The sequence below is a fragment of the Bacillus rossius genome (genome assembly GCF_032445375.1).
Source record: "Bacillus rossius redtenbacheri isolate Brsri chromosome 4 unlocalized genomic scaffold, Brsri_v3 Brsri_v3_scf4_2, whole genome shotgun sequence".
NCBI lineage: Eukaryota > Metazoa > Arthropoda > Insecta > Phasmatodea > Bacillidae > Bacillus > Bacillus rossius.
In genome coordinates this window covers 26,692,600-26,719,878 of record NW_026962011.1, presented here as the reverse complement: position 1 = coordinate 26,719,878, position 27,279 = coordinate 26,692,600, and the positions used below count along the sequence as shown (strand labels likewise).

General features: G+C 36.9%; 2 protein-coding genes across 2 annotated transcripts in view; one reads left to right on the top strand and one right to left on the bottom strand.

The window, feature by feature from the left end:
• LOC134541768 (ABC transporter G family member 20-like) overlaps positions 1 to 16,049 on the top strand; it is a 122,746-nt gene extending 106,697 nt beyond the window's left edge. Inside the window, exons 14-17 of the mRNA XM_063385431.1 lie at positions 8,188 to 8,276; positions 8,892 to 9,068; positions 13,657 to 13,743; positions 14,603 to 16,049. Coding sequence (XP_063241501.1) covers positions 8,188 to 8,276; positions 8,892 to 9,068; positions 13,657 to 13,743; positions 14,603 to 14,817 — 568 coding nt within the window. The 3' untranslated portion in view covers positions 14,818 to 16,049. The remainder of the gene's footprint in view (positions 1 to 8,187; positions 8,277 to 8,891; positions 9,069 to 13,656; positions 13,744 to 14,602) is intronic.
• A 3,218-nt stretch (positions 16,050 to 19,267) lies between these two features.
• Positions 19,268 to 27,279, bottom strand: part of LOC134542431 (hillarin) — a 174,144-nt gene continuing 166,132 nt past the window's right edge. Inside the window, exon 11 of the mRNA XM_063386659.1 lies at positions 19,268 to 21,946. Coding sequence (XP_063242729.1) covers positions 21,659 to 21,946 — 288 coding nt within the window. The 3' untranslated portion in view covers positions 19,268 to 21,658. The remainder of the gene's footprint in view (positions 21,947 to 27,279) is intronic.

Sequence of the window (27,279 nt, the reverse complement as noted above, 5' to 3'; positions counted from 1 at the left end):
AATGCATTGAGGAAGGTAAATGGTCATGAGGAAAAAAAATTATTGGTGTCACCAAATGACACAAAATACCACTCAATTTGTCTACCAAATAACGACACTTGCCCATGTTGCATATAATATATTTTAGATAGCACATTTCTAAATACCAAATTGATATATAAATAATGGTCATACATAACAGGTTTATTGCCAACAACAGTTAAACTTTTACAGTGATTTGTCAAATAATTGGTAATAATATTTAAGCTCCCTAGCTAGGTTAGGTTATAACAGTCAAACAAATCTTCCTGTCCCACAAGAACTGTCACCCACCCTATAAAACGAGTGCTTACATCGTATATCACTTTTGTAACGGTCTATATACAATGGAAATACACATTTATTATGTTACTGATTTTTTTTGTGCTGTGTTCTTGTCAGCCTAGAGTTAGCAAACTTTTCTATTAAAAAATTACTATGAATATAGTAAAAATCCTCTTCACAACTTAGTGAGAAGAATTAAAAATATACAAGCTTGTACTGCAACATGTTATTGTTTTGACAGATTAATTATTATTATTTATAATTTATTTAATGTTTGCTCTATGTCTAATATGTAATTTATTTTCAGAAACGTTAAATTATTTATGAGAATGTGACTCTATGGACTGATTCGGACAATTTTAAATTGCATATTGTTGGGATCCCTCTAGGGAGTAATTGAACTTTAAGACGGTAAACGGTAAAGTTAACGCCGTTATTTAGTAATATAAATTATTGTTTTAATAATTTTTGATTTAAATTTTATGTGAAATTTTGTTTTCCGCGCTATTGTTGCGTGCGGATTTCACGTTTTATGAAGTATTTTATGTAACTGATTTTGGTTTTCGACCAATCACGGCCCGCCATTTGAAGTTAAGTTAACTGGCTTAAGGCGATTGGTGCATGGAAAATATTACGACAAAACTAATTTAACTGTACATATTTATTTTGGATGCTTCTTTTTAAGACATAATATACCTTGTATCTTTTTTAATAAACTTTTTTTACTAAGTTATGTCATTATAAATGCATTTATTTTTATTCCAAGCCAGGATTATTTAGAAAACACATAATTATGTTAAACTTAAGTATAGTTCAAGAAACGAGTGTACGAATAGGTTTCTGCACCTATAATAGTAAGAAAAAAAAATTTTCATCGTCAAAATTACAGTTTAATATTGACAATTTCCATTGATCATTGCTGGACTACTTCAGGAGCGATTTAAAGAATAAATTTAAATGAAAATGAAAACATAATTGGCAGAACAATATTGAGTTATGTATATATTTTCATATCCTTTTGTTTTTGATAAGATCCGACTCAAAACACGCCCTCTGGAGTGACAGTTCTAGTGCTGCGTGTAAAACTCTCGCCGCCGGGAAGAATGTCCCCGCGACGTGGCGCAGAGGGCGGCGCTTGTCGGAACCAGGTAGCCCGGCGGAGCTCCGGCCGGCTGGCCGCAGCCTGCGGGAGGGGAGGGGGAAGAATGGGATGTAGAGGGAGGACGAGAGAGGAGGCCGAAGAAACGAAGGGTCTGTCAAGGTCGCGCTTCATAGTGGAGTATCTTCGCTCAAGCAAGGAAATTGTCTCTGTACAGAAAAATTCGTACAGCGAAATTCTTTTTAGCGGTTATGTTTTGACTTGAAGTTGAATACTGACAGGGTGATTATTCTTTTTGGTGGTTGTTTACACATATGAATAAATTTTTACCCTCCAGATTAATATGTTTTGACAGCATAGAACATCAGTTGTGTATTCTGGTTAGTTAGGGTATGCTATATGCACACTAGAATGACAGATCTAAATTTAACCAAAAAAATAGATTTTATATTTATTAAAATTTATTTAGAACATCAAATCAACGCTAGGCTATTCTCGTTATATGAAATTAAAAAAAAAATTGAAAATGTTAGCTAGCGATGCCAGAATGCCGGGCACACTAATTACAAATGTCCTTTTGTAATATTGCATTGCACAGAACACTGAAACCTTAATACTTCAAATGTTTGTTTACAGTTTTATTATTCTGTGCTACGTTATTAAAATTTATATATTTAATTTATTTTGGGTTTTGAACTATATTTCTGACATTGTTACAGACGTTTGGGCTTTTCTGTATGTAATTATTAAGTAATTGCGGCTTTTGGAATTACGTTTTTCACGGCCAGAAATTGCCCGAGGTTCCGGCGGAACTTTCAAAAAGTGCCTCGAGCCTATTGTTGTAAGTTGCTACTAAAAAGAAGCTTGGTTTTGCCCGTTTTGGTGCGTGCAGCTCCGCGTCAGGACGTTCCTGACGCGGGCTTACCATAAGTTATGTTACGTGTGCGGTAATAATAGTATGTATAAAAAGGTTATCATCAGACTGTTGATGGTATGTTAAGTTGCGAACGGGAATACGCGATTTTAAAGTTATTAACGTCAGAAGATATCATTAGTCTAGGTATGGCCATTTTGTTATTACTCTATCACTAACGCTGTACTGACGCCCTGCAACTTTTTAACATTGCCGATTGATATTATGACTTTGTTGATGTTGCTGGGATAAACTAAAACCAGCCGCTATTAAATATTATATTTACTAAATTAATTAGCCTCTCAGTATTATTAATGGCACGATCATATGAACATACAATGCACAACTATCTTAGTGGTCTTGAGTCTATAGGTCTTATGTTTTATCGGACAATTGATTTAATTTATGAGTTAGTGAATTTTTCGAAACGTAAATCCATTTTTGAACTCTACGTGAAACATTAACATTTGCGAAGTCGTGCCCATGTACCTGGCAACGATAGTTAAAAAAAATCAGAGTGATATTTTGGTCAAAAGGAATTACTGTATTTAGGGATACGTGGTATTTGTTTATTCGTGTGTAAGTAATAAATCAGTCTTAAAATCAGTTAATTATTTTGTCTTCCTCTTTCGTATTCTAATTGAGATAAATATCATATAAGCATGTGTTACTTGTATCACGACATCTAGGTATTGTTTATCAGTAATTAATATTTTATTTTATTTTTTTGTTAACTAATGTGCATAGGGCAGTGCACTAGACATCACTACCTGTGTGTAGTGTTGCGTTACACTTTTTAACGCATTAGAGTTCACATAAAATGATAATTCCAAAATTTTGTTTAAAAGTATAAATATCAGCGATCAATTTAATTAATTCCTGTATAACTCAGTGAGTAAAACACTCGAAAATATGTATAAGACCTGTTAATCTAAATATTTGTTAACAGTTAAACTGAACCAAGATGTGTTAGTGTTTTTTTTCTTCCGTATATTAGAGGTATGGGACATCAAAATACGCATCTGTCGCCCACTGACTTTAAATACAGAATTATAAACTACATATTGTGAAAACATTCTGCAACAGTTTTTGCTGAACGGAAAAACACGGATGAGAAGACAGACGAAATGTGTTTGGTAAGTGATTTTTCGTCAAATGAAATGGAACAGGGCGGTGCTTATCAGAATGAAAGTACAGAACTACTTTTGTGCAAGGAAATGCATTTTACAAAGACATTTCAAGAGAAATCACCTTTAAATGAAATAGATCTTGCTGACATGGAAGAAATATACTTAGATTTAGCGGCCAGGTCCCTTTCAAGTGACGAAATTTCTCTTGAAGGGCTGAAATATGTTTCTGGCTATATAGCTCACCGTTTCAGAAATAAATATCCCGACCTTGGCACTACGGATTTCAATTCGGAGGACGATAGCTGGATACATGTACAATTAAAGGGTAACTTAAAATGTCCCACTAATGAATTTTTTGAATTAATAAAGATCGCTGAAATGTGTTTTGATAATGTTCATGGCAACAATTTGTGCAAAAAACAGCGGATTTTTGAATCACTGACTAAAATTATTTGCGGAACTACTGAAAATAAATATCCAGAAGAAGTTATATATTGTTTTGTCAGGACACGAACGTATATGCGTATCAAGTATTTGAACATGAAATATTTTAACGAACAAGACCAAAAACGCAAAGAAAGAAATAAGATGAGGAAAACTACCCTCTAAGATTTTTCAGTGTGATAGTGTTCATTTTATTTCACCATAATATGTATGTTCATAATTTATTTACGATGTTTTTTAATTACTATATTTAAGAAAAGCATTTATTGTGAATAACGCAGCAATTATGTAGGGCTTAAGGTATTTATTGTATTCCAAATATTGAGTATGTCATTTTTATTGCCTTTATTAAAAATAATATATATGTTAACAATGTAACAAAATTGTGACATTTTTGTATTGCTATTGCAATTTCGTTTCTTGTAAACATTATTGTAGACTTTTTCATATTGAAATTAAATTTGCTATAGGGTTGTTTGTATTTTAATTTTACAGTTATAAGATTTTTTATATGTTTTTAACTGTTTACAAACATTTGAAAAATATTTCCTTAACCATATTTCCATTTCCATGGCAATAGTCTTGTTAGCTTTTCGGGTAACTCTTCTACATGGATGATAAGATGGTGCGACATCTAAAACATATCACACCACCTTTACATAACTATAAAACTAAGAGGTGTTTGCTTTACATAATATTAAAGCACAATGTTTCCTTGTGGCGTAGGTGATTTAGAATTTCCATTTATCTAGAAAAATGCGCTTTCAGAATGTTTTTTAACACACAGTGTTTCGGAAGGTTTTTGAAGAAAACAATTGACTACACGTTTTATTTTTATGCAGCTGAATTCGGGCACGTGCATGAAATATAATTAATCCGTAGGAAGCGCAGTGGTTTAAAGTATTGATGTTGAAGATTTGAAAAGATTTATTGAAATAGTGTGAGAGAACGAGCGAGTTGAGTGAGAAGATGTGCGGGAGTGGCAGAGGTTAGCTCTCAGCCACATTACCTGCGCAGTTGCGAACAAAAATATAATCTATTCCACCTCCCCATGGCGAAGGATGAGTGAAAGAGAAACCTGCTAAACCTTCCCCTCCTCCGGGCATGATAGAAACGTATCGGCTCTGTGTTAAAGGGAGAGCGAGATACTATCTTCGAGGTTCTGTTAGTTACCGCTAGATGGCAGGCCGCAGAGCGACCGCCAGCGACACCCTTCCCGTCTGAAGGCCATCTCGCCACTGACGAGCTGGAACTAAGCTCCTGACCTCCCTACATAGTAACGGTCACCCACATAGGCATCTAGACTCTTTAATGATCATATGATACAAAATTCATTGTTTTCGGGCCTGTGACCGTTTTTTACCGTGCACCAATCGCCTTAATTTAAGAAGCTAGGAGAGTAGGAGAATTCTATAATGGCCAGCTAATAAAGCTGAAGCTTGTGACGTCGGCGATAATAAATCCTGCAATTTAGCTAATTAGCGGTAGGCATCCCGAACCGAGGATGGATATTTATGTATTCTAGGGAGTCTAGATACGAATTTAGGCTTTATCTAAAAAGATAAAGGGCCTAGTAGTGAAAAACATGAGTAATTAAAAAGTGCAAAATTTGTTTCCTCCACACATGCACATCGTCACGTAACTCCCGTTTTTTCGCCACATCGCCGTCTAAAACTATTATAAACATTGTTATTTTGAAGTAATTTGACATTATCTACGATATAAATAATATTTTGATACGAATTTAATTATTTTTACACACGATTACATCAACTCAGAGGTCCTACAGACAGAGAGACTCTGAGCTCTACCGACTATTATTTCAAACCTTACTACCCGAGGAAAATTAATTAAGATCCCTAAAACAACAAATAATAGAAACTGTGTAATTTCGACGAACCCCAATTAAAGACTATTGTTTGTGATTTGAATGTGCGCACCATAACTCCTGATGATTGGAATTCATATGTGATCTGTGATGTCAAGAACCAGTTAGGAATTTGAATATAATAATTAAATAATATTATTAATAAGAGTAAATTTTGAACCATTTTTCGTTTTTAATAAAAATAATTATATATTTTAATTGTGAGTGTTGTGTTATGTTATTTCTAATATCTTTTATCCCAGTGTACGTTTATGTATATTTGTGTTTTTACTAAAATATCACCTAACTGTGGCCTATAGAATACCAACACATACCATTGGAGAGCCACCCAAATAATATTGATTTTACACAGTTTAACACAGCTCAACGTGTTATATTATATTTAGTATCCATAGAAGTGGGGCCTAGACATACACCAACATTTCAAATGTGTGTGTGAGAAGCAGCCGCACATATCTAATTGGCTACCCAAGTGGGGCCATTCATGTAAAAATAGTAGGCAAGTTGTCCTACAAGCTCGTGTATATATATATATATATATATATATTGTTTCGGGTCCAGTGGCGTGACACTGTTACCAAATTAATTTATTTTTTAATTTTTCAACATGAAGTGTTGTGGCTTCCTTTACAAGAACTACCTCCAGTTCAGGGATAACCTCTTTCCCTGTTCACAGACACATAATCTTAGTCATTGTTTGTTCTGGCGTTGGATACTGAAATTTTAGCCAAAAAATTGTTCCAAATAATGTTCTAGAAGTAGGTACTATCATTTATCGTAATAAATCCTGACCTCATTGATATGTTGCCACGACTTCAATAATCTTCTGCGAGTATTATGACTAGTTTATATATTGGCCACAGTTCGCTTTTTTTTTATGATATCACAAAATTATGTTCAGCCTTGGCATTGACAGTGAAAAAGGAATTTTATTCTAGCTCAGATTCGACTCTCTCGCTACATGTCTTCAACTCCACTTGATAATTAATAGTCCTGAGTCAAAACCTACATGACTGTGCTCTCCATTGAATTGGCGAGTCTTATCTAAACTCCCCATTTACAAGAAATACATTTTAGCGATCAAAAGCATAAAACCGATATTTTATTTTGGATCTAAGAAGCAAGTCAACCAAGTTTCTAATCTTATGTGCCAGAAGACCATGTCCCATCTCAGCAAAGCAGGGCTAGACCTGCTATTTCAAGCAGAAGAAATTAATTTTTTTCCTCTTTCCAGCTAGCTGGCTCTCTAATTGTAGCCTTTGCTGCTGGTTCTAATAAAAAGCATACGTAAAATCATAGAATACATTTAGGATGTCTGCAAAGGTTACAAAAGCTTATATTCCGGAAGTGCCCTGATACTTAAGATGTATTATGGTATAATGGAGGGGTCACATTGCAGAAGAATTAAGTCAAAGTGAACCTGAAGAAAGACACCAATGTTACAGGCCAGTGAAGCCTTTGCAGGTAAACCTACCCGAGAATTCCTTGTTGTGAACTAAACAGAGGACGCTCACTTTCTTCTCCCTGAAGCCAGGACACAGCTATCTTCCTAAACTGGGAAACTGAAAACATTAGGCTGCCAAATAGCAATTAAATGTTTCAAAAGTCAGAGCTGACAGTGAAAGATTGACAAGACAGACACATTCATCCTGCCTAGGTTATTAGTCTGAAGGATATGGATACTTCATATAGAGAAATTGTTGATGCCCACTACATACTAATGCAGTTGGCACTGGGTTGTCTGAGAAATTGCCATATCTTATACGTCGTAGCTTATCACAAATAGGGCAGCAAACATTTAGGCCAAGATGGCTCTGGAACAAAAGTGTTTTGGCTTTGTGATAAAACTACTATATGAATCGGCTACCCAAATGAAGAACTGAAACTTGTAGATTCATTTCTTTCCTTGATCCTGAGAGAGACATGCTTAGAAATTGCACTCATTCTGTTCTCTTCCACTCATAACTTGAATGATCACTTTTTTAATCGATTCACATGTGAGAAATCGTCTTAAGCATTCCATACATAAGAACTCAATTTATACTTCTGTAATGCATGTACTATTTTAAGCAAACATGGAGATTGCGATGTTTTTTAATATTCCACAACATGTCCATTCGAGAATATTTATTCCTTCCTTATCATGGACATCAGTTCATAACTGATAAGTACATTTTACAAAATAATATTTTCAGGGAGAGAAGTGTAGAGAGTAGGAATTTTGGGTCACAGCCAAAGTTAAACAATTTCTATGAAAAACAGCTCTTGTGGAATGAAGAAGGGTGATAAGTGATTTTAATAATAACAAATTTGAAGAATTTGAGAAAAAATGAGTAGAGTTTTTTTAAAAATCGATCGTGCCCATCACCAGCTGACAGTCGGTGAACGTGCTCGTATCGTCTGCCCACAGCCTGATCTTCTTCCTCGGGGTGGCCTTGTCGATAGGCACGATGGTGCACGAGCGCCGCGAGAGGCTTCTGGACAGGACTCTCGTCGCAGGTGGGTTTAGGTCCCTCTCACTGAGCTTCTCTTCACTGTTCATTTGAGAAATTTTGGTCAGTAATACATTCATCAAACTAAGCCTTAATTAGTCAAAAATTAAAAAAAAAAAGATTTTGTGACTATATTGATTATATATACAGATTACATTTTTGTTCTTGCTATGAATATTCTGCCAGATAATCAATCATGGATAGCAACCTTACTTGCAGACGGCTATAATGCGCTATTGCTAACAGCAGTGGCGTAACCAGGATTTGTGTAGGGGGGGGGGGGTGTTAAGAAGCATGGCCCCCCCCTTCCGTATTAAAGCGAGGGGTCTGGGGGTCCTCCCCCGGGAAAATTTGGATTTTAAGGTGTAAAATAGTGCTATTTTAGCAGTTTTCGGTTCTTAAATTTAAATATTGTAATGGTAAAATTTTTATTAATTTTAATATGAAATTTGTTTGAGTGATGAATAAGAAATTAATTAAAGATTTGGTGCTAGGGGGGGGGGTTGAACCCCTAACCCCCCCCCCCTGGCTACGCCCCTGGCTACGCCCCTGGCTAACAGCCTACACAGGTCAGTGACGAGCTGCTCATGACTGCGAGCTCGCGTGTGTGGCATGCGTGCAGGTGTGACGTCGTTCGAGATCATGCTGTCGTTCGTGCTGATCCAGCTGGTGGTGATGTGCTGCCAAGTGGTGCTGCTGCTGGGCTTCGCGCTGTTCGTGTTCCGCGTGGAGTGCGTGGGCGACATGGGCTGGATCAGTCTGCTCACCGTGCTGCAGGGCATGAGCGGTGTCTGCTTCGGTAGGTCTCCGCGGCTATGTCTACATTAACTAGTAGGCCTTTATTGACGCGATAACGTCTTATAAATCGATGAACGCCGGCTGCACGCACGAAAAATTGTCACGTTCCGCCTGAGACGAGCGTGCAAGAACCGGCCACCCACCGTGCGAGAAAATCTTCTATAATATCAAACAGGTTAAGGCAGGCTTTTTAACTAATTGTTCGTGATTATATTTAAACTAATTATTTCAATTAAATTTGCAAAAACTGTAAATAATATATGAAAATTAAAAAGTATACAATTTTTCATGAATGTTTTCTAATGACGTTATCACGTAAAATTATCGTCTGTTAACCCACTTTACAGACAACCTCCTTTTTTGAAATATCAAGCCACATCTAAGATACAGTTTCTGTATTGTATTGTATTGCTTGACACGAGATAAAACATTGCTATAGGTGATCAGTTGTTTTCTACCAGCTGTTCAGACTGTAAGTTTTATATTAACAATAGTACTGGAAGCATGTTTACTCTGGAATGCTCAAAGGAAATTACAATTAGGGCCTCCCCTCCCCCATTACCCTGCCAAGCCACCTCATCAGTCAACCTGCTGGCAGGGTGAATGTAAGGCATGGTCGAACATAATTTTCTTTTACTTTTGAAATTATTTAATTTTGGATAAGTATTTTAATTTTGTGAATTTTTTATTATATTTTTGTGTTTGGTTTTTTTTGGTTTGCTTCGAATTTATAGTTTCATGAACATGTTATATGGGATTTTGTCAAAGTGCTTAAAAAATAGTATCACTGTTTGAACATTACTTCTGCTAGCAGAAGAAAGAGTTGTTTTTTTCAATGTGGTTTACTCAGAATTCTTTGAATTTTTTTTATTTCCTTGAATATGTATATTTCAAAAATCAAAAATTTTAAATATTTTCCAGCTTAAGGATACAAAATGCAGTTCTTTATCTTCATTTCACAACTGCTTGATTGAACATTAGGAGTGAGTTTATGGGGTTTTCTCAGGGAACTTCAAATTATGAATATTTTAAGAATTTAAGATTCTAAGCGATTTTCAAAGTAACGAAAATAATACAGAATTATATCTTTGTTCCATAAATGCTTGGTTGAATGTAAAGATTGGGAATTCTCTATGCTTAAACGAAAATTGTTTTGGATATGGTTGTAATCTTCTACCCTGAAACAACAGTGTAACCCATCATTTCCACGGGAGTTGTTTCAAACCGGAAGTTAAAACATAGTGTGTTTGCACTCGCAGGCAACATTTAGCTACATGGTTTTTCAATTGTGCAATGGTTTGCAAGAAATATACAAAGTGTTTCGTATATTATAATATTTTTAAAACATTAATATAATGTGTTTTCACTCTCCTACATTTACAGTTTAAGGGGGCCCTAGCTAGTCAAGGATGTATCTGCGTTAGGACAAGATTATATGTGCGATGCTCGCTGGTGCTTCTAGCGCAGTGTCGCTTGTAAGCACAAGGCTTTGAAGTGGGCATAGTCTTCTCATTATTAGAGACCTGCAAAATTCGCGGATTCATTCGGCGATAGGCTAGAATTCATACACATATACCTCTTAGATAATTTTGCTATTGGCTTACTGTTCATCTGGACGAATCTCAACCAGTTATAAACCCTCAACCAAAGAAGGATCGAATCACAGACAAACCAGCTGAGACAACTTACAAGTCGGCAGCCAATGAACTTGCGTTATTTGCCCGAGTGTACAGGGGTATGTGCAGTCTATCCTGAAGGCCATCGAAACCGCGAATTTTGCAGGTCTCTCATTATGCATGGGACAGCTATCTGAGCGGCAAGTAGGATATAATAAATGCAATGCCCTTGAATGACTTAAATAATCTGTACCAGACATTTCTTTCATGAGTAAAAATTATTCTGGAAACATGCATTTTAGCTTTTTTCACTCTCCTAAAAATAAAGTTTAAACTAAACAAGGAAACAGAACTAACTACCCACCCACCCTCAGCGCATTCTTAAAATCTTTTCGTAAACAGAAATCATTTGGTAATCTTAAGCGGTTTTCAAATGGCGTATATTTTTTTCTGAAAATTTGCAGATCATATGATAGGCCTAATCAAATATCGGCATTTTCATTTGTGATTTTTCGTAAACACAATTATGTTTTCAGATTTTTTTAAAACTTAATTTTAGTCCTAAAATGGCGCACTAAGTATGTGCGGTCCCCTGTCATGTGAAATATTGTCTTTTGTAAGTAAAATTTTAGCGTGGGAGCTGTATATTTTTAGTTATAGTGGTGGTTTGATGTTACAAAGTGTTAATTCGAAAGGGTTGTTAAATGGCTATACTTATATCTATTTAAATGTTTGGTCTTATATTTTTAAATTTTTTTATTTGTTAGGAATAGTGGAAAATTCCCGTACAGCCATGTGTAATCCGTGTGGATGCAAACACTGATCTTTTTTAAATTCAGAATGTTGGTAATTTTTGCTGCCGTACAGCAATCTGTTGGGATTTCCCTGTGGGGAAATGTTTAGGCTGTTCCCTGTAAGTTTTATCGAGGTATTTAAATTTACTTGATATAACATCGTCGTAGATTTTAAGGTTTAAGTTTTATTTGTTTCACAGTTTACGTCATGTTTATCTGTTTTCATGTGCGCCATCTTGAATTTTCCCAGTTAAAGTACCTATCTGTTTTTTTATTCGTACCGACATTCCGAGTTCGGAGAATAACCACATGCCATATTTAGGTTTTGTACGTTCCACCCTTGCATAGTTAGTACTATTCGTTGCCTATGCTTATGTGGACTCCGTCCACTTTCAAGTATTTCATTTACTTCTCGTAACATTACTAAAAATGATTTCATCTCACCCCTTACCCCCTCCTCTGGCAACCAACTTCTTCCAGATTCTTCCCTCATCCCCCCCCCCACACCCCAACTTTTCCTTCACCTTCTTCCCTTCTCAAAATTAATTTGAATACCCAAGTACACCATAAATTCCCCCCCCCCCTTTTAAAGTTAAACTTTCCCCTCCATTCCTGTTTTTATGTACCTCGTTTACTTCTGTTCTCTTAATTAACTCCGTGCCAAAATGTATGAGGTGCTTGCATCCAAAACCTCGAGATCACTAGAGTGATAATGACTGAAGCCCCAGCAACTGTACTCAGACTTTTATAAAATTAAAATAACTTCCAACGACTATGGCACTTCCTACCTTCTATCTTCTCAAATAACTGTGAAGTCATTCAAAATGGCCAAAATCCAATATGGCGTAAAACCGCAACATCTACCTCCCAAGTTCTCAAATAATTTCATGCAGAAAGGGAAATTGAAAAAAATAATAATCTTTGTGGAAAAGAGGAGCATTGTGACCAAACACCCCCCTCCCCCCCACCCCCAGAAAACACGTGTAAGATACAACAATCATAACAGAAATTGAATAAATAAGTAATTAATGTTTAAGAGGAGAGTCCCTTAGAGGAAGGGGAGACAGATAGAACAATAGAAAAAAATGTTTGATAGTTATGGGGGCAGAGGGAAGGGGGAGGAGGTGACAGTGATTTATTACCCCAATTCGCATATCCTTTGTGCGATCCAGAGCTCCCCCTAATAACAATCATGCTGTAACGATTTATTAATTAAAGCTTGGAAAGATATTTTTATACTTTGTAATAACATACATTTGTTTAAATGTTTATGTATAATTTAAAATTGTAGAGAAATTTTAAAATATGTGATATTTATGTAGGTTGTTAGTTAATTGCAACAAATCTTACTGGTACTACACTCACAATTGGTCCATGAACTCCACTGTTGGCCTCACGCCCCTACAACAGAAGTAGACCCGAGGCACCAGCTGTGCACTCTCATCGCTGATGCCTCTCTGTGGTCACTTGGCGGTGGGGTATCTGCCTTCCTTAGGACCAGGGGCGCAACAACTAAATTTCCAAAGGGGGGGGGGGGGCAATATACCTTTTTATTAAGAATCATCAATCCCCCTATTGAAAGGGGGGGGTCCGGGGGCCATCCCCCGGGAAAATTTGTATTTCAAGGTGGAAAATGGTGCTATTTTAGCAGTTTTATTATCTAAAAATTGATTACACAGCACTTTCTTTGCCCCCGTTTGCCCCCACTTCATGGTTTCAGAGGGAGGGGGGGGGGGGCAAAATACCCTTGCCCCCCCCCTTTTGTTGCGCCCCTGCTTAGGACTAACAATTTTTGGAATTTAAGTTACCATATGCACAGTGTAAGCTGGAAAAAATAACTGTATCCACCACAAAATCATTTTCGAAAACTTATCCTTCTAATGCTAAGGGGCAAGATGGCATAATACTGCAGCTTCTCACCGTTTGTACCAAAGCGATAACCACATTTTCAACTCATGTTTTCAAGTACTAATATATTTCATGCGTAAGTAAATTTCACCTAGTTATATTTCTAGCTTATGGCGTTAGTAAATTTTAAATTTGGATGCATTCTGCTAGTGGTTTTACTATTTTAGTTAGTCAATTTGCATGGCTGTCAATGCTAACTGAAGTGTTGGAGGCGTGAAAATGTGCATTTTATATAAACGACACTGTAAAATTTGTGTGTGCTTGTTTGAAGGTTTCACCATTGCGGCGTTCTGTCAGACGGAGAGCACAGCATTCCAAGTGGCTATGGGTAGCTTCTATCCATCCATATTGTTGGGAGGCAAGTATCATCACTTCTCACCATATTGGAATATTAGTACAGCCCTGCGCACACACTGCGCAATGTTTTTTACAAACACGTTGATTTTCGTATATTGTCGTCGTTAGAAGTCTTTCTGTGTCGAATAAACCAAGCAATGTTGCAAGTTGCGTTGAATCAAATTGAAGTTATAAGACATTGCTCGACTATCCTCTGCCTCTGCCTCGAACCTATTATTATTATTTTTATATATACTATTATTTAAATAATTTAAAAAAAGAGGCGATGTAAATTTAACCTATGAAATAAATTTCGTCTTAAAACTCAAGAATTATTTCAATAAACATCTGGCGTTGGTTTGTTGGATTATAGTCTCAAGAACAAGAAAATATTGATATTATTTAAATATATTATTTAATAGATAAGTAAGGTAACTCATCTGTCTCTTTTCAACTGAGTACTTTTGCCTTGAACCTAGGAGCCCAGGAGGAGAGCGCCACAACTATTTCTAGTCATAAGTTAATACCGTACAATGTTCACCAAGGGCCATTATCTGTCTCACTACTTAAACATAGAACTTTAAAAATCGAAAAGAGTGACAAGAGTTTATTTTCACAAAAAATCTGTGCCTATTAATTAATACGATATGACACGAAAGCGCATTGGTCTGGTCAGACCGAATGCTTTCTTGTCATATGTGGTAAGCCTGTATCGCAGGGAGATGACGTGATTCTTCTATTAATGGAATCACATGTAGTGCCAAGGAAAAAAAAAAGATATAATTTTCATTCAACCTGGATGCATATCATATCACGTGTTACAGCAGTATGCTCATTGAGGTGGGTAATGTCCATATGTCCACATGTCCACATGTCCACAGGTACCATCTGGCCCCTGGAAGGTATGCACATGCTGCTGATGTACGTGAGCAAGTGCATGCCGCTGACACTGCCCATCCAGGCTCTGCGCTGCCTCATGTCTCGAGGCTGGGGCCTGGGAGAGCCAGACGTGTACCTGGGCTTCGTGTCGGGCACCGCCTGGACCATGCTGTTCCTCGCCACCACCATCCTCGCAGTCAAGGTCAAGAAGCTGTGACCTGGCAACCCTGCGCATCCAGCCCTGAGGCCAGTACCTCTCGCCAGGGGCCCAGCCTCTGCCTGGCGACACGGCGGTCAGCCTGGACCTCAGTAGCTCCGTGCTTGCACTGTGCCTCGCGCATCCAGTCTCTGTGACAGCTCAAATACGCTAAGCGAGACACAACGCATTCCTTTTCTTTACTTTTTTTTTTTGTTTACTGGGAATGTTAAGGTATTATAAGTGCAAATCAACAGCACAGTTTCTCAGATAATGCTATTTTGTGGAGCAGAGATATTGTATGCATTGGCCAGAAGGAAACGTGGTAAAACATTCAAGTTTTGCAAGTAGGCTAAAATTATTTGAATGACACTGGCCCAAAACCAAGACTGATATGGTTAAATAACTTTTTTTAATGTGAATTTCTAAGTGTTTAATATGGAATGAGAGTTACAAAAATAAAGGAAACAAAAAGACTACTGGAATGAATTGGAGAAATATGGACTGTTTAAGAACCACACTGCGGACAGATATTTAGATTAAAGCATTTTCAATTAAATAAAAACTGACTAAAGATAAATGTAATTTGAGGGAAAATGTCAAAATATTCAATAATTACTATTGCACAATAGGGTTTCGTGTAAAGAAAAGGTAACAGTGTATGTAACCCACAAATTTAATCTACGCACCATGTAATTATGCTAATGTAATAGCAGTGCAGCTAAAAGTGCTTCGAATGCAGAACACCTATAACCAACTACAAATAGTTCTAATGTAAAGTATAATTATATCGGTTTCCAGTTACCACTGTGTGGCTTTCTCTCTTTATGACAGATTTACACTACTTCTAGAACTTAATTGTTTCTGAATACGATAAATGACAGTCGCAATTTGTTCCTGTCAATATCTATAAACTGTTGCACTTAAATAAGTAACACTTCTATGCCCAACTTTGTGAGATGAGACAAAAAAAAATTATGTTTTCATTGAATACCGGTGCTTTTGACAGTGAAATTATGTCAGATTAGTCTAAATAGGTACAAAAGTTCTGCATATGAGTATATGACAAAATGGTGCAAATGAAGACTTCAAATTCTACATTTTGAACATTTTTGCACGTATGCAAGTTACTAGTAATATTGTATATTGGTTTTACAGATGATAACGTCTTATATTTTTCACTATAATTTGTTTTTCTATTATTTGTATGTAAAGTGATTGACAAATAAACATATTTTTTGTTTATATGTTTATTTATGTTATGTTTTTAATGTTAAAATTTAAATTTTACAGACAAGGTACAAAAATAATGGTTGTCTGTAAAACATCTCTCATTAACTCAGTACTGTAATACTTGGGATGCATATGCTAAACCCTGGATTAATGGAAGTTTATAGGAATGGATTACTTGATCAGGTGAGAAGTATTCAAGTAAAACCTTGTAGGTTTTTCTTCGTTTAAAGTCACGGCTGTTGAAGCCCGATAATTTTCTTAAGGCTTTGTAATTTTTTAATTATGGAGGAGAGGCTATATAATGCTGACTATTCATTTATAAATAGGTCTACAACTGTCACCAATGGTGCTAGAATTTTGGATTATACCGAAGCACTCTGATGGTATCAAATGCATAAATAAATATATTACAAGATCCAACACCACGTGATAATATATAGCATGTTCGCCAATAGTGGGGCATAAATAGGTTGACGGAGCATGCCAAAACGAAGAATTTTTGTAAACGAACGTATGTCCAGGAACCAATCCCTGAAAAGGAACAGGCGCATCAGATGTGTGCCAATTTGAATTTGGCGGGCCTCAGGGGACGACTACACTGGCTGAAGGAGCGATCGCAGCGCAAACGTCCAGACGCTACGTGGGAAGCAGGCGACAATCCGCACGCAGTTCAGTTAACATCACCAATTCTTCCAGTTTCAGGCAGTCGTTGGTTAAGCCGTACGAAGGTATTCCTATTCGGTGCACGTCTGTTGTGAAAGCGCCCGAGGTAAATGCGCAATGCTTCTGTTGACATTTTTTTTTTCACCTTCCGTACATTATTAACATACGGCCATGACTGCAAATGTAAAGTCTGCCGTGTTATTGGGCATCGTACTGGTTGATAGTCAACACTGCGCTAACTGTCCAAGCCCAGCGTGTTAACGTACCACAGCCAACTATTAAGATGACTGGTTGCTAGTGCATTTGACACAATGCTTGTTTTGGCGTTACATACCAACTATTAAATTCTTGCCTAGCAATTTCCGAACATCCTGTGTATTGATACGGGTCGTCGAGGGGGGTGTGTCATGATAAGATCGTTAGGTGATACTCCATGTTATAAAGATCAGTCTAGTCACCTTGCAGCACAAGTATCTTCACCCCCACGTCCAGAGCGGTTACCGCTCGGCTATAGCGGGAGATGGCCTATTTTATTATCCTTGGATAGATGCTAGATGTTGGCAGTGGTGAAGGTACCATTGCCTAAATGAATGATATGTCATTTAGTCAAAAAAGCGAGAGACCTGATCTTATATAGAACTACCTACAGCTAATTCATGAAGAAAAATATCCCAGTTGGTTTAATTTTGACATCAGCAAAACCCTTAGCAAGTTTCGAAAGTGATTATTGTAGCTAAATTTTATGTAAAAACTTGATCAATTATATCGACTATATCACTTCCGTGCACTGAAAAAATACAAGTATTTAAAGAAAGGGATGTACTAGAGTTACAATGTCAAGGTAGGTACCGATTAAGAGAATTTTCAATATACCCTATCACTTACAGACAGGGGATTATAAGTACTGTTGTCCTTGTTATATAATTGCTTAGAATTATCAGATGTCCTCCAATACCAAACCTAAAAAACCAGACCTTTGCTTGATGTACTTGTGAAACACAACTTCAATCAGAATCATGGAAGCTTTCAAAGAGTGATGATAAACCTCAAGATACGGAAGATGCGGTCGGCAGCTCTACACATATAATCATACGGCATGGTCGAAACAATAAACGGGTCTCTAAAGCAATTTGAAAAGTAACCATTCTTATTGGGATGCCAGAGTGCCCCAGGTATTGTTGGCTTTCCAGTAAGCAATCACAAAACATGGGTGAAAACCTTGAAGATAATGGTCAGGACAGAACCTCCAGAAAAGTAACCGGTGTATGCTCATGAACTATAAGAGAGATTGAAGAGCATATATGAGTTTACTGTTCAACTCCAAATTAATATTAAGATACACATGTTTTATGTTTATGCAATTAGATATGTTTTCAACCCAGACAGAAGTTGAATGTGTGAGCATCTTAAACTAGTAGTCTTGGAAATAAGTCATCATTATAAGTCATTTTGCGTAAAACATTACTTTAGTTCTTGATCTTTCACAATTATAATAGTCAGAGGTGCCCCCCCCCCCCCCTAACCTAATGATGCCCCCCCCCCCCCTCGAAATCGAAATTTTTTATGCCATTTTCTCAATGATTTACTCAATTATTTTATAATATTATACTTTTTTAAAATTATATTTTATCACATTTTGCATTAATTTAAACTGATTTTCTAATAATAATTTTGGTCATATCAGGTAATATTTCCATCCTGAACCGACAGATGCCAAACTGCTTTTGTTGAGGAAAGTGCGGGGTTGCCAATTTGATTTACAGGGCCGGGGCAAGGTAAATTGGTGCCCTAGGTGAAAAACCTTAAGGCCCCCCCCCCCCCCCCCCCGGACACCACAAAAAAAATTTCCTTGCCTCAAAATACATCATGTAAGCCTAAGATTTTGCCAACAATTAAAGCAGGCTTGTGTTTTTTTTTTTTACTTTTTTACTTATAACAAATCATAAACAGGTCACCGTTGACTTTAAATAATTACTTATATCAATATAAACATTCCAAACTGTTACAAAAATCCATTTTCCTCTAGTTTCAATAATCGTTAAACATATTATATCAGCTGTTATGTGTCGTGCTGTGCCGCCCCCAGCCTAGGCGGTTGCCTAGTTCGCCTATATGGACGCACCGGCCCTGTTGATTTACAAGATCCCTTTCAATTATCAAAGCACCAGAAACGTATTTTCACATTAGAAGCTATAATTATGTAAATAATATATACATTTTTCTCGTCTTTTAACCACCCTCCTGAAATTTTAATGACGCAGTCTGCGTCGTTAACCCCCCCCCCCCCTTTTGTGGGCACCCCTGTAATAGTAATAATGTGAGAATATTTATTCGTCATGAGTACCTAAACAAAACAAAGAAATATTTGAAATTTTTTTGAATATATCATTTTAGAATTTTATATAACAGATTCAAAAATGTTTTTAGTTTTATTTCGGAAGTATTGTGACAATATTATGACAGTTGAAATTTTATTTTATTGTTTTTTTTAAGAGTAAGAATTTGGTACGTAGTTTTTGATTAGTTGCACATGAAACAAACATTATATGTTTATTTAAAAAATAGTTTATTAAAAGCAACAAGTTACAACAGAAAGAAAACATTTCTTTAACAATGTACAACAGTATAAAACAGCATGTGAACACAAGAAAATAACAGTCCAGGAAATGAAAGTTTGTACAGCTGATCAGTAAGTTGACCTACAAGGACACAAATATGTTGATATAAAATTTACTCATACACTTAGGCACAGAAGTAATCACAAACTTTATATCGATATGATATATTATATCATTTTTTGAAATCTATAACAAAGTTATTACACTCTGATTAATTGTCTATAGTACATAACTTAGTGCCTAATAAGGTTAAGGTACAAATTACACTATTTAACAAACTATTTACATATGTATCGGTTAGAACTGTAAAATTAAAAATTGTGGTTTGATAAGGAAAACCGTTAAAAATAATGTTTTATGTGTAAATAATTCAAAAGTTATTTTTAAAAATGTTATATACATAATTATTTGAATTAACTCGGCAAAATTAATAGCTCTTGAAATTTGTAGGCATACTGGAATGTTTGTTGAGCTATAATCAGTAATAATAATCAGTAACTGTGCATTTTCACTGGTCTAAAATATATGGTGCTCTAATGAAATGAGTCCATTAGTGGTGTAAAAATAATTAAGAGTTTTAATTAATATACTATCACAATTGTGCACTGTAAAATAAAATTGTCTCTAGCAATGATATATTTATTTCGTTTTTTCGTGCTAATTATTTTACATGTGCTCCACTTTGCATTCATTCTCCTTTCGAACCCAACAGTGTGATGGGAATAACAATAAGCTAAGAGGCTGCAGATATTTTTCAGATTTGACTACAAGCAAGGACTTCCATAGGAATATAGCTGTGTATTCTCAAAAAACTATATCTAGCCAGTGAAATTTATCTAAGAGTTTAGTGAATCTAAAATAAAATATTTAATAAAAATAAATATTATTAATTATGAGGAATTAAATTTTCTTGTAATAATGCAAATACAAGTTTGTGATGTAAATATTAAGGATATTTATGAGGATTCTTTATAAATAAAAAAAAATTACTTGCCTTGTTCTCATATTTGGCAGAACTGTATGCAAGTGTATATCTACATTTTTTTTAGTTTGTATTATTGAATGAATTTAGTGTTTTCCTGCTTCCATTCATAAATAATTGTGTCATGTAAAACCGTAGTATTCTTTCATTTTGCATTATTTTTGACTGGTCCAGCATTCTACATTTATACTATGGGAAAAATAATGAAGGTTAGCTCATTTATGATATAAGAATGCTATCCAAATTGTTGAGGGATCAAATCCCAGGAAATTAAAAAAAAAATTGTTTGCAGTCCAAATAGTGGTTAAATTGTAAATGTGTCACATCGAATTGTATTAGCTGGGTGTGATGTTACATTAGGTATGTACTAATTGTTACCCATCAATTGCAAAAGTCAAAGCTGGTCAAAATGTCCTGGACCAGTATAACAAACACTGTAAAACTTTCAGGTAAGGCACTGAACATTTACAAGTCACAATAATAATTTACAAACATACAGTTTTTCTTGAGTTAAAAAAAATCAATATAGGCCATAGGCAACAAATGTATTGCTTTAAGATGTATGTACATGACTAAAAAAATTTCCTAAGGTTTTTTTTGGTAAGTTACAGTTTTGAATTATGTAGGTAGTACATATATCAATGAAAAATTAATTGAGTATAAAATTAATTTTCAAGGCATTTAACACCAATAATTTTTGTCAGTTTATAAAACCAGCTCTAACAATTGTGTTATTAATTATTTACTTTTATAAACTCCATTAGCATATTTTTATGTGAGTGATTTTTGTTTGTTTCGTGAAAGCTGGTCATGCTCATAAAGTTTTCTGTTAATTCATGTTAAATTACCAGAGCAACTTTAGTTTTGTTTTCATATTGTTAAATAACGCGTGGTTCCATTAATGTAACACACCGTAAGTGGCAACTTAAGGGTCCAGCTGATGAAGCACTGATTGCTGAAGTTATAGACTGCGCGACTGGTTCAGGCAGCAGGTAGTCTGTGAGAGAACAGCTCCGGTATATACGTGAACCCGATGCTGTTTCCAGCCACCCGGGTGCCACTATTGTCATGGCGACCACCCAACACGCCCAGCTCGCTTTATGGGATCAGGTCTAGAACTGTAGGTACAAGGCCAGAGATTAGAGAAGTGCGCATCTCACGTGAAATGGTTTAATTCTGTTATTTCACGTACCGATACGGCGGTCGTTTTGTTTACCTCTCTATCAGCTTTTCTTGCTTTTTTTTTTTTTTTTTTTTTTGCTAACGATCGTGAGTTGACTGAAACACGAACCACGCCGATCCAGCCAGCACCCAGCCGGGCCGAGAAGAACTGGCAGGGACGCGAACAGGCCGCCGTGCCCTGGGCTCAGTTCCTCTTGGAGGAGTTGATGAGGTACTTGCAGCAGTGCGTGAGCAGGTGCTTCTCGGCGTGCGGACCGCCCGTCTCCCGCGTGTACACGTCCAGGCCGTACTGGCCCTCCTCGGGGAAGCTGATGAGGAAGGTGACTACGTCGTCGTCCAGCGAGTGCGTCACGAACTTGGACAGCCGCTTCTCCTCGACGCCGTTCTTGTGGAGCGTGGCCATGAAGTCGGTGAGCGGCCGCGACATGCGGAACTGCAGCTCCAGCTCTCGGCCGGCGAACACCAGCGCGTCCTGCACACGAGCCCCCATTCGCTGCGAGGCGCCCGCCAGCTCACCTTTCTGGCTCCGAGCAAACATCACTTCGGCACACACCCTCTTTTTGTCCTAACGGAAGCAAAAAAAAAACTAAAAAAAAAAAATTGGTTGTCTGTATAGTCGGTTTACGGACGATAGTTTAACGTGACAACGTCATAACAAAACATTGATGAAATGATCGCATACTTTTATGAATAAAAGTGAATCAATTTATTAAATTATCTCTATTTTGTAAGGATACAAAGAAGAAGTGAAATGAAATCTACATTTTAATTGATAAATTTACTTTTATTTGCACTCATTAATTCAAATATGTTTATTACTTTAACGAAGAGATTATTTTAACTATAAATTTTATACATGTTTGCTATTTAACTTCTTCCAATCTGTGTTATTCTGTTAATGATAGGACGATGATAGGAAAAGTAGGAACCGAATGGGAGTGTTTCAAGTTTAATGTGCCTCGAAAAAGTCAAATCGATGGTTGTTCCAATCGAGTGGAAGAGAGATAGATGCGGCGTAAACGTACGAGTGTAACGGGACACTTTTTCGTGCGTGCAGCCGGCGTTCATCGATTTATTAGACGTTATCACGTCAAAAAGGAAATGTTCAAAAGTTCACTGTACGGAGATTCACATTGAGGATAGGGAAAGTATTCGGGCAGTAGTAATAAATGTAAGATTAATTATTGGTGTTAATGTGAATGCAAAGTCACTGCTTGATGTCGAAGAGTGTATTTATAAACAATTACATTACCAAAAATTATCTAAGAGAAATGAAGCAATTAGGTACCATGGCTACTTTTTGTTTCTCCAGTCAGGGGCAGTGAGTCTTATTAGGATATCACACGCACAAATGCAAAGCTGCAAAATTACAAATATCGCTGATGATATGACTAGCGATCACAGGATTATTATGAATGACATTCACACCACTTACACAGAGTGCCGAGCCGCGTAAAAAGTATGTCTGCAAAGACATAGATGGGAGACTATTGCTTATTCAAAGTGTCAATGGAACAGAATAGAAGTGTCAACATTAAGAAAAAAGTGAGAAAAATTAAGAAAAAAAAAAAACACCTGTAAACAGTGAGGAAGAAAAATTAAGGAATCTTTGTGCTTAGTGTGCAGACTATGTGTGGGGCCAACAACGTTCACTCTTGGAACTACCATGTATTATTATAGAAGGCAGAAAACATACATTAGGTAAGGGAAACATGGACTCTGTGCTTTAGGGATTACTCCATAATGACTATTTAGAACAGACACACAAGGCAATTGCACAAGAAATACCCTCTGATAATGCAAATACTCCTCCCTTGACAAAAGGAAGAACTAAAACAAAAAGTTCTCAGCTTGAAGACAAAGAAGGCATCAGGACATGACCGAATAACAAAAGAGATAATTTGTAAAGTATATATACACTTAGATGTACTCACTGATGGCGAGTTCCCTTTGGACTGGAAAACTGGAGTATTGAAAGTACCATTCAAGGGAAACGGAAAAGATCATGGCATGGTGAAATACTACAGACATCTGACCGTGCTGCCTGTTTTGGACAATATCTAAGAAAAGTTGCAGTTTTTTTTGGGAATGTGAACATGAATTCTTGTATAGACAGTATCGGTTTAGGAGAGGACTTAAGACAGTATGTGCAATTATTGATGTGATTGCAAAGGTAAATCAGATTGGAGATCAGCATGTTCTGGCTGTGAGAACTAAAATTTCCAGAATCTTCGAATATTTTTGGTGGCCTCAGATTTTTATGGTGATTAAAAGAGCTAGAATGTCCCAGGAATATTTATCAGCCCATTAAAACTTTCTTCACTGGATGAACCTTTAAATGTAGTAAATGGTTATGCTGATGATAGAGCATTATTTATTCCTGCAACATCTAGGAAATAAATGGAGTATATTACAGAATAAGCTCTTGCCTTGGTCAGTAAAGGGACTGAATTATGTCAGTTGCTAATAGCTGCTAAGAAAATGGAAACAATTTTGCTTAAGGGCGAACTAAGTGTAACAAGGGCACTTGCTATAAGATACTTAAGACGACCAGCAAAGTTTGTTACTTGTTTAAAATATCTGGGGTCACTATTGACATCAGAGTCATAATACTGGGATTGAAGTCATTAACCAAATTAATTCCCAACGTCTTCAACAAGTGAATGAAAACCGAACTAGATAGGAACCAATTATTGGAAAAATAATTTATTTTTGGTCACCAGAATATACCCTTATGAGGACACAGATATGATGGTGCCCTACTGGATGATTGTACACCAGCAAACAATGATGGTAATTTTAGGGAATTACTAAGATTCAGAGTAACATCAGGTGGCAAAGAATTGGAGAACCATCTCTCTTGTGCATCATGTAGAGCAAATTACATTAAGAACAATACACAGAATTAGCCGATAGAATGTTGTGTTATGCAGTTCGATCAATTATTGTAGGTAGAATCTTAAACGCCGAGTTCTATGAAATTATATTTGATGTGACTACAGATGTAGCACACATTGAGCAACTTATTCTTAGGGTTAGGTTTTTTTATACAGACAGTTGCAGGTAATGATTTCTGAAAGTTCTGTTGCATTTTTATAATGGGAGTTACAAAAATCGCCAGCAGACGTCTATGTCAGAATCACTGCCTAAACAATTCTATTTCTCAATCATCCGAAGTGCCATCAATTCGCCATACTTTTTCCATAATGAAAACATGCATTCCTTTCTACAACTTACCTGCCAAAAGACAGAAGGTTTTAAGAAAATTTTCGTCTTGAAATATTCCTAATTAACGTGAGACTAGGTGGGATGAAAGAGATACTTTGGTGCTCAAGTTTCGTAAGCATTTACCTAGTATCGCTAAGGCACTCTCTGCTGTATCATCATGGCAAGACTTGAAATCAGTTTCAAAAATAGAGAATTTACTGAAATCCTAACTAACCAGTGAATTTCTGATAGCAATTCTCACTATCATGGATGTTTTGAAGATCACACTTCCAATGAGTAGGTACCCTTCTTCAAGCACAAACAATTTATATGCATGAAGTTTCAAATGCTGTTATGGATACTTTATCTGTTATCAAAGCTAGGAGAGAAAACAGTGAGCATACTTTTCATGTATTGTTTTCTTATGCAAAATCAATGGCTTCAAAAATTGACTTAGGAATAAGAAAACCTCGAACAACTGCAAGGAATATCCATAAAGAGAACTATAATACTGATGATGCAGATTGTTACTACAGGGTGTTTGGCTAAGGAGACGGGATCCCCATGGGGAATTATTGTTGACCTGTGACATGTCGGACCTGTGACATGTCGGAGCTGTAGCCAGGACTCCATAACGGGTGTGTGATGTGGATACAAAGCCACTCCCGCTTACAACAACCCATGACCTTCTTTGTGGCATTAGTGTTAAAAACTGATATGGGCAATGCCGGGGGTGCTCACTCCCCTGACTTCATCGGTGTGTCGGAGTGAGTACTCTGGTAGGTTAGTAGGATAAGGATGGGTGGCTACGCCTTTGGACGATTCAAACACCTATCGGGGGTGAGGGGGGGGAGTTTGGACCCCCAAACTCTAGGTGGTGTCTCAAGGCAACGGGCTCACAGTGAAGAACCCAGGATGTGTATGGAATAGCGAAGGACTGTTGCTTGGGGTAGGGTCGTCCTGACCTGGCCAAACTTGGCACTGACAATGCTGTAAACTTTTGGTGGGGTATAATCCAAAGTTTGCAATCAAGGATGTCTTTGAACTTGTCATTGATTCGCCTTGACTGGGCCAACCTGGTCTTTGGCAAGGCTGTAACCTTCGAGTGGGAGACAATCTGAGATTTGCAACCAAGGACTTCCATGGTCTTGTCGTGAAGGTCTTGTCTCGGCACCCGCCCGGGACAGAACTCTACCTGAATATGAAGGGTGCCACGGGACTGATCTCTTACTGTGAAAGTTCCCTGCTGAGGTTTTCTTTAACAGCCCTGGATCAGAATTGGAGATGAACTCGTGGTGGCAGTGGTAGCTCCTAAGCTTGGAGCACACTGTTAACGAGTGGAAGTTCACTTAATGCTCTGGTACTAGGCTGCACAGCTAGTAGAGGTGAATATCCTCAGCTGGATCACGAGCAACTGGGTGATCGAGGGGTCCCAGGGATGTCATAGGTGTGAGCCCGTGTCGGTGCTACCTAGAACCCCTGTGGGGCAAGCACCGAAGGTGATATGGGGGTATACGGCGGGATGACTCTGGTTCGGTGGCACCGAAGTTGGTATGGGTCTCCTCAACCTTTCGAAGTAGCTGTTCAGCTTTCAAAACAATGCCGCGAATGGAAATGGTGAATCTATTTCCCGGTTATGTGAACCCATGACCATTATTTGGTTCACAGAATATTGGACATCTAAAAGATCCATCCATCTCCTTTTCGGGTAAGCCCTTTACGGGATTCGGAATCGAGGGAGTTAGATGAGCAAGGGCTTGCAGGCCTTGAGTGTATATGTTACTACAGGTAAAATTTAATTCCATGTTAGATTTTACACTCGTGGATATAAAACCCAGTTTATCAGATGACTGTTTGAGACCATTTGACATTCGTTTGTTGGTACCAGGTCAAGAGATGCAAATATGCTTATTTCAGAGAGCGACTAAAAGCTACTGCCTCTCTTTTTTTCTTTTATTCAGGATATTGGAGAGAGTGTGGTGTTTTCAAAGCTTGAAGGAGAAGTCTGCTTGTGTGAGGCCAAGTGTTTTCGTGAGCTTCAAGCAGCTGATGAAGTTTAAGTCCAAAAAACTGCAAGTGAAGCAATTTTTTAAGTGTGAAGAGGAAATGTTGCCTTGTATATTTAAGTTACTAAAAATTAAGTGACATGACCAATTATTATAGCACTACAGAAAGTCCATTCTCCATACCGGAAGATAAAAACACAGCTGATATAATTAATTATTAAATAAAGGCTTAATGGACTATGCTATGCATATACACAGATAAATTTCGATAAATATTAATAGTATTATTAATAAATTTAAATAACTTAAAATAATTCTAGATTTTTCTTTACAATGTTAGTACATTAATATTTCAGTCTCATTATTTCAAATAAAGTCGTATTTTAAAATGTGTATTTGTGGCCATTTTTTATTCGTTGTTTAAATCAATATTTGAGACTTAAAATTTGTAAGTATTCAATGACCAATTTCTGATTTATTCAACATAATGTTTCATACAACTGCGTTGAATTTACTAGGATAGCCCCTCACGTAAAGCCTTCCTGCAGCCACTCCTGGCCTCATGAGCACGAGGCAGAATAGGCGTGAGCTC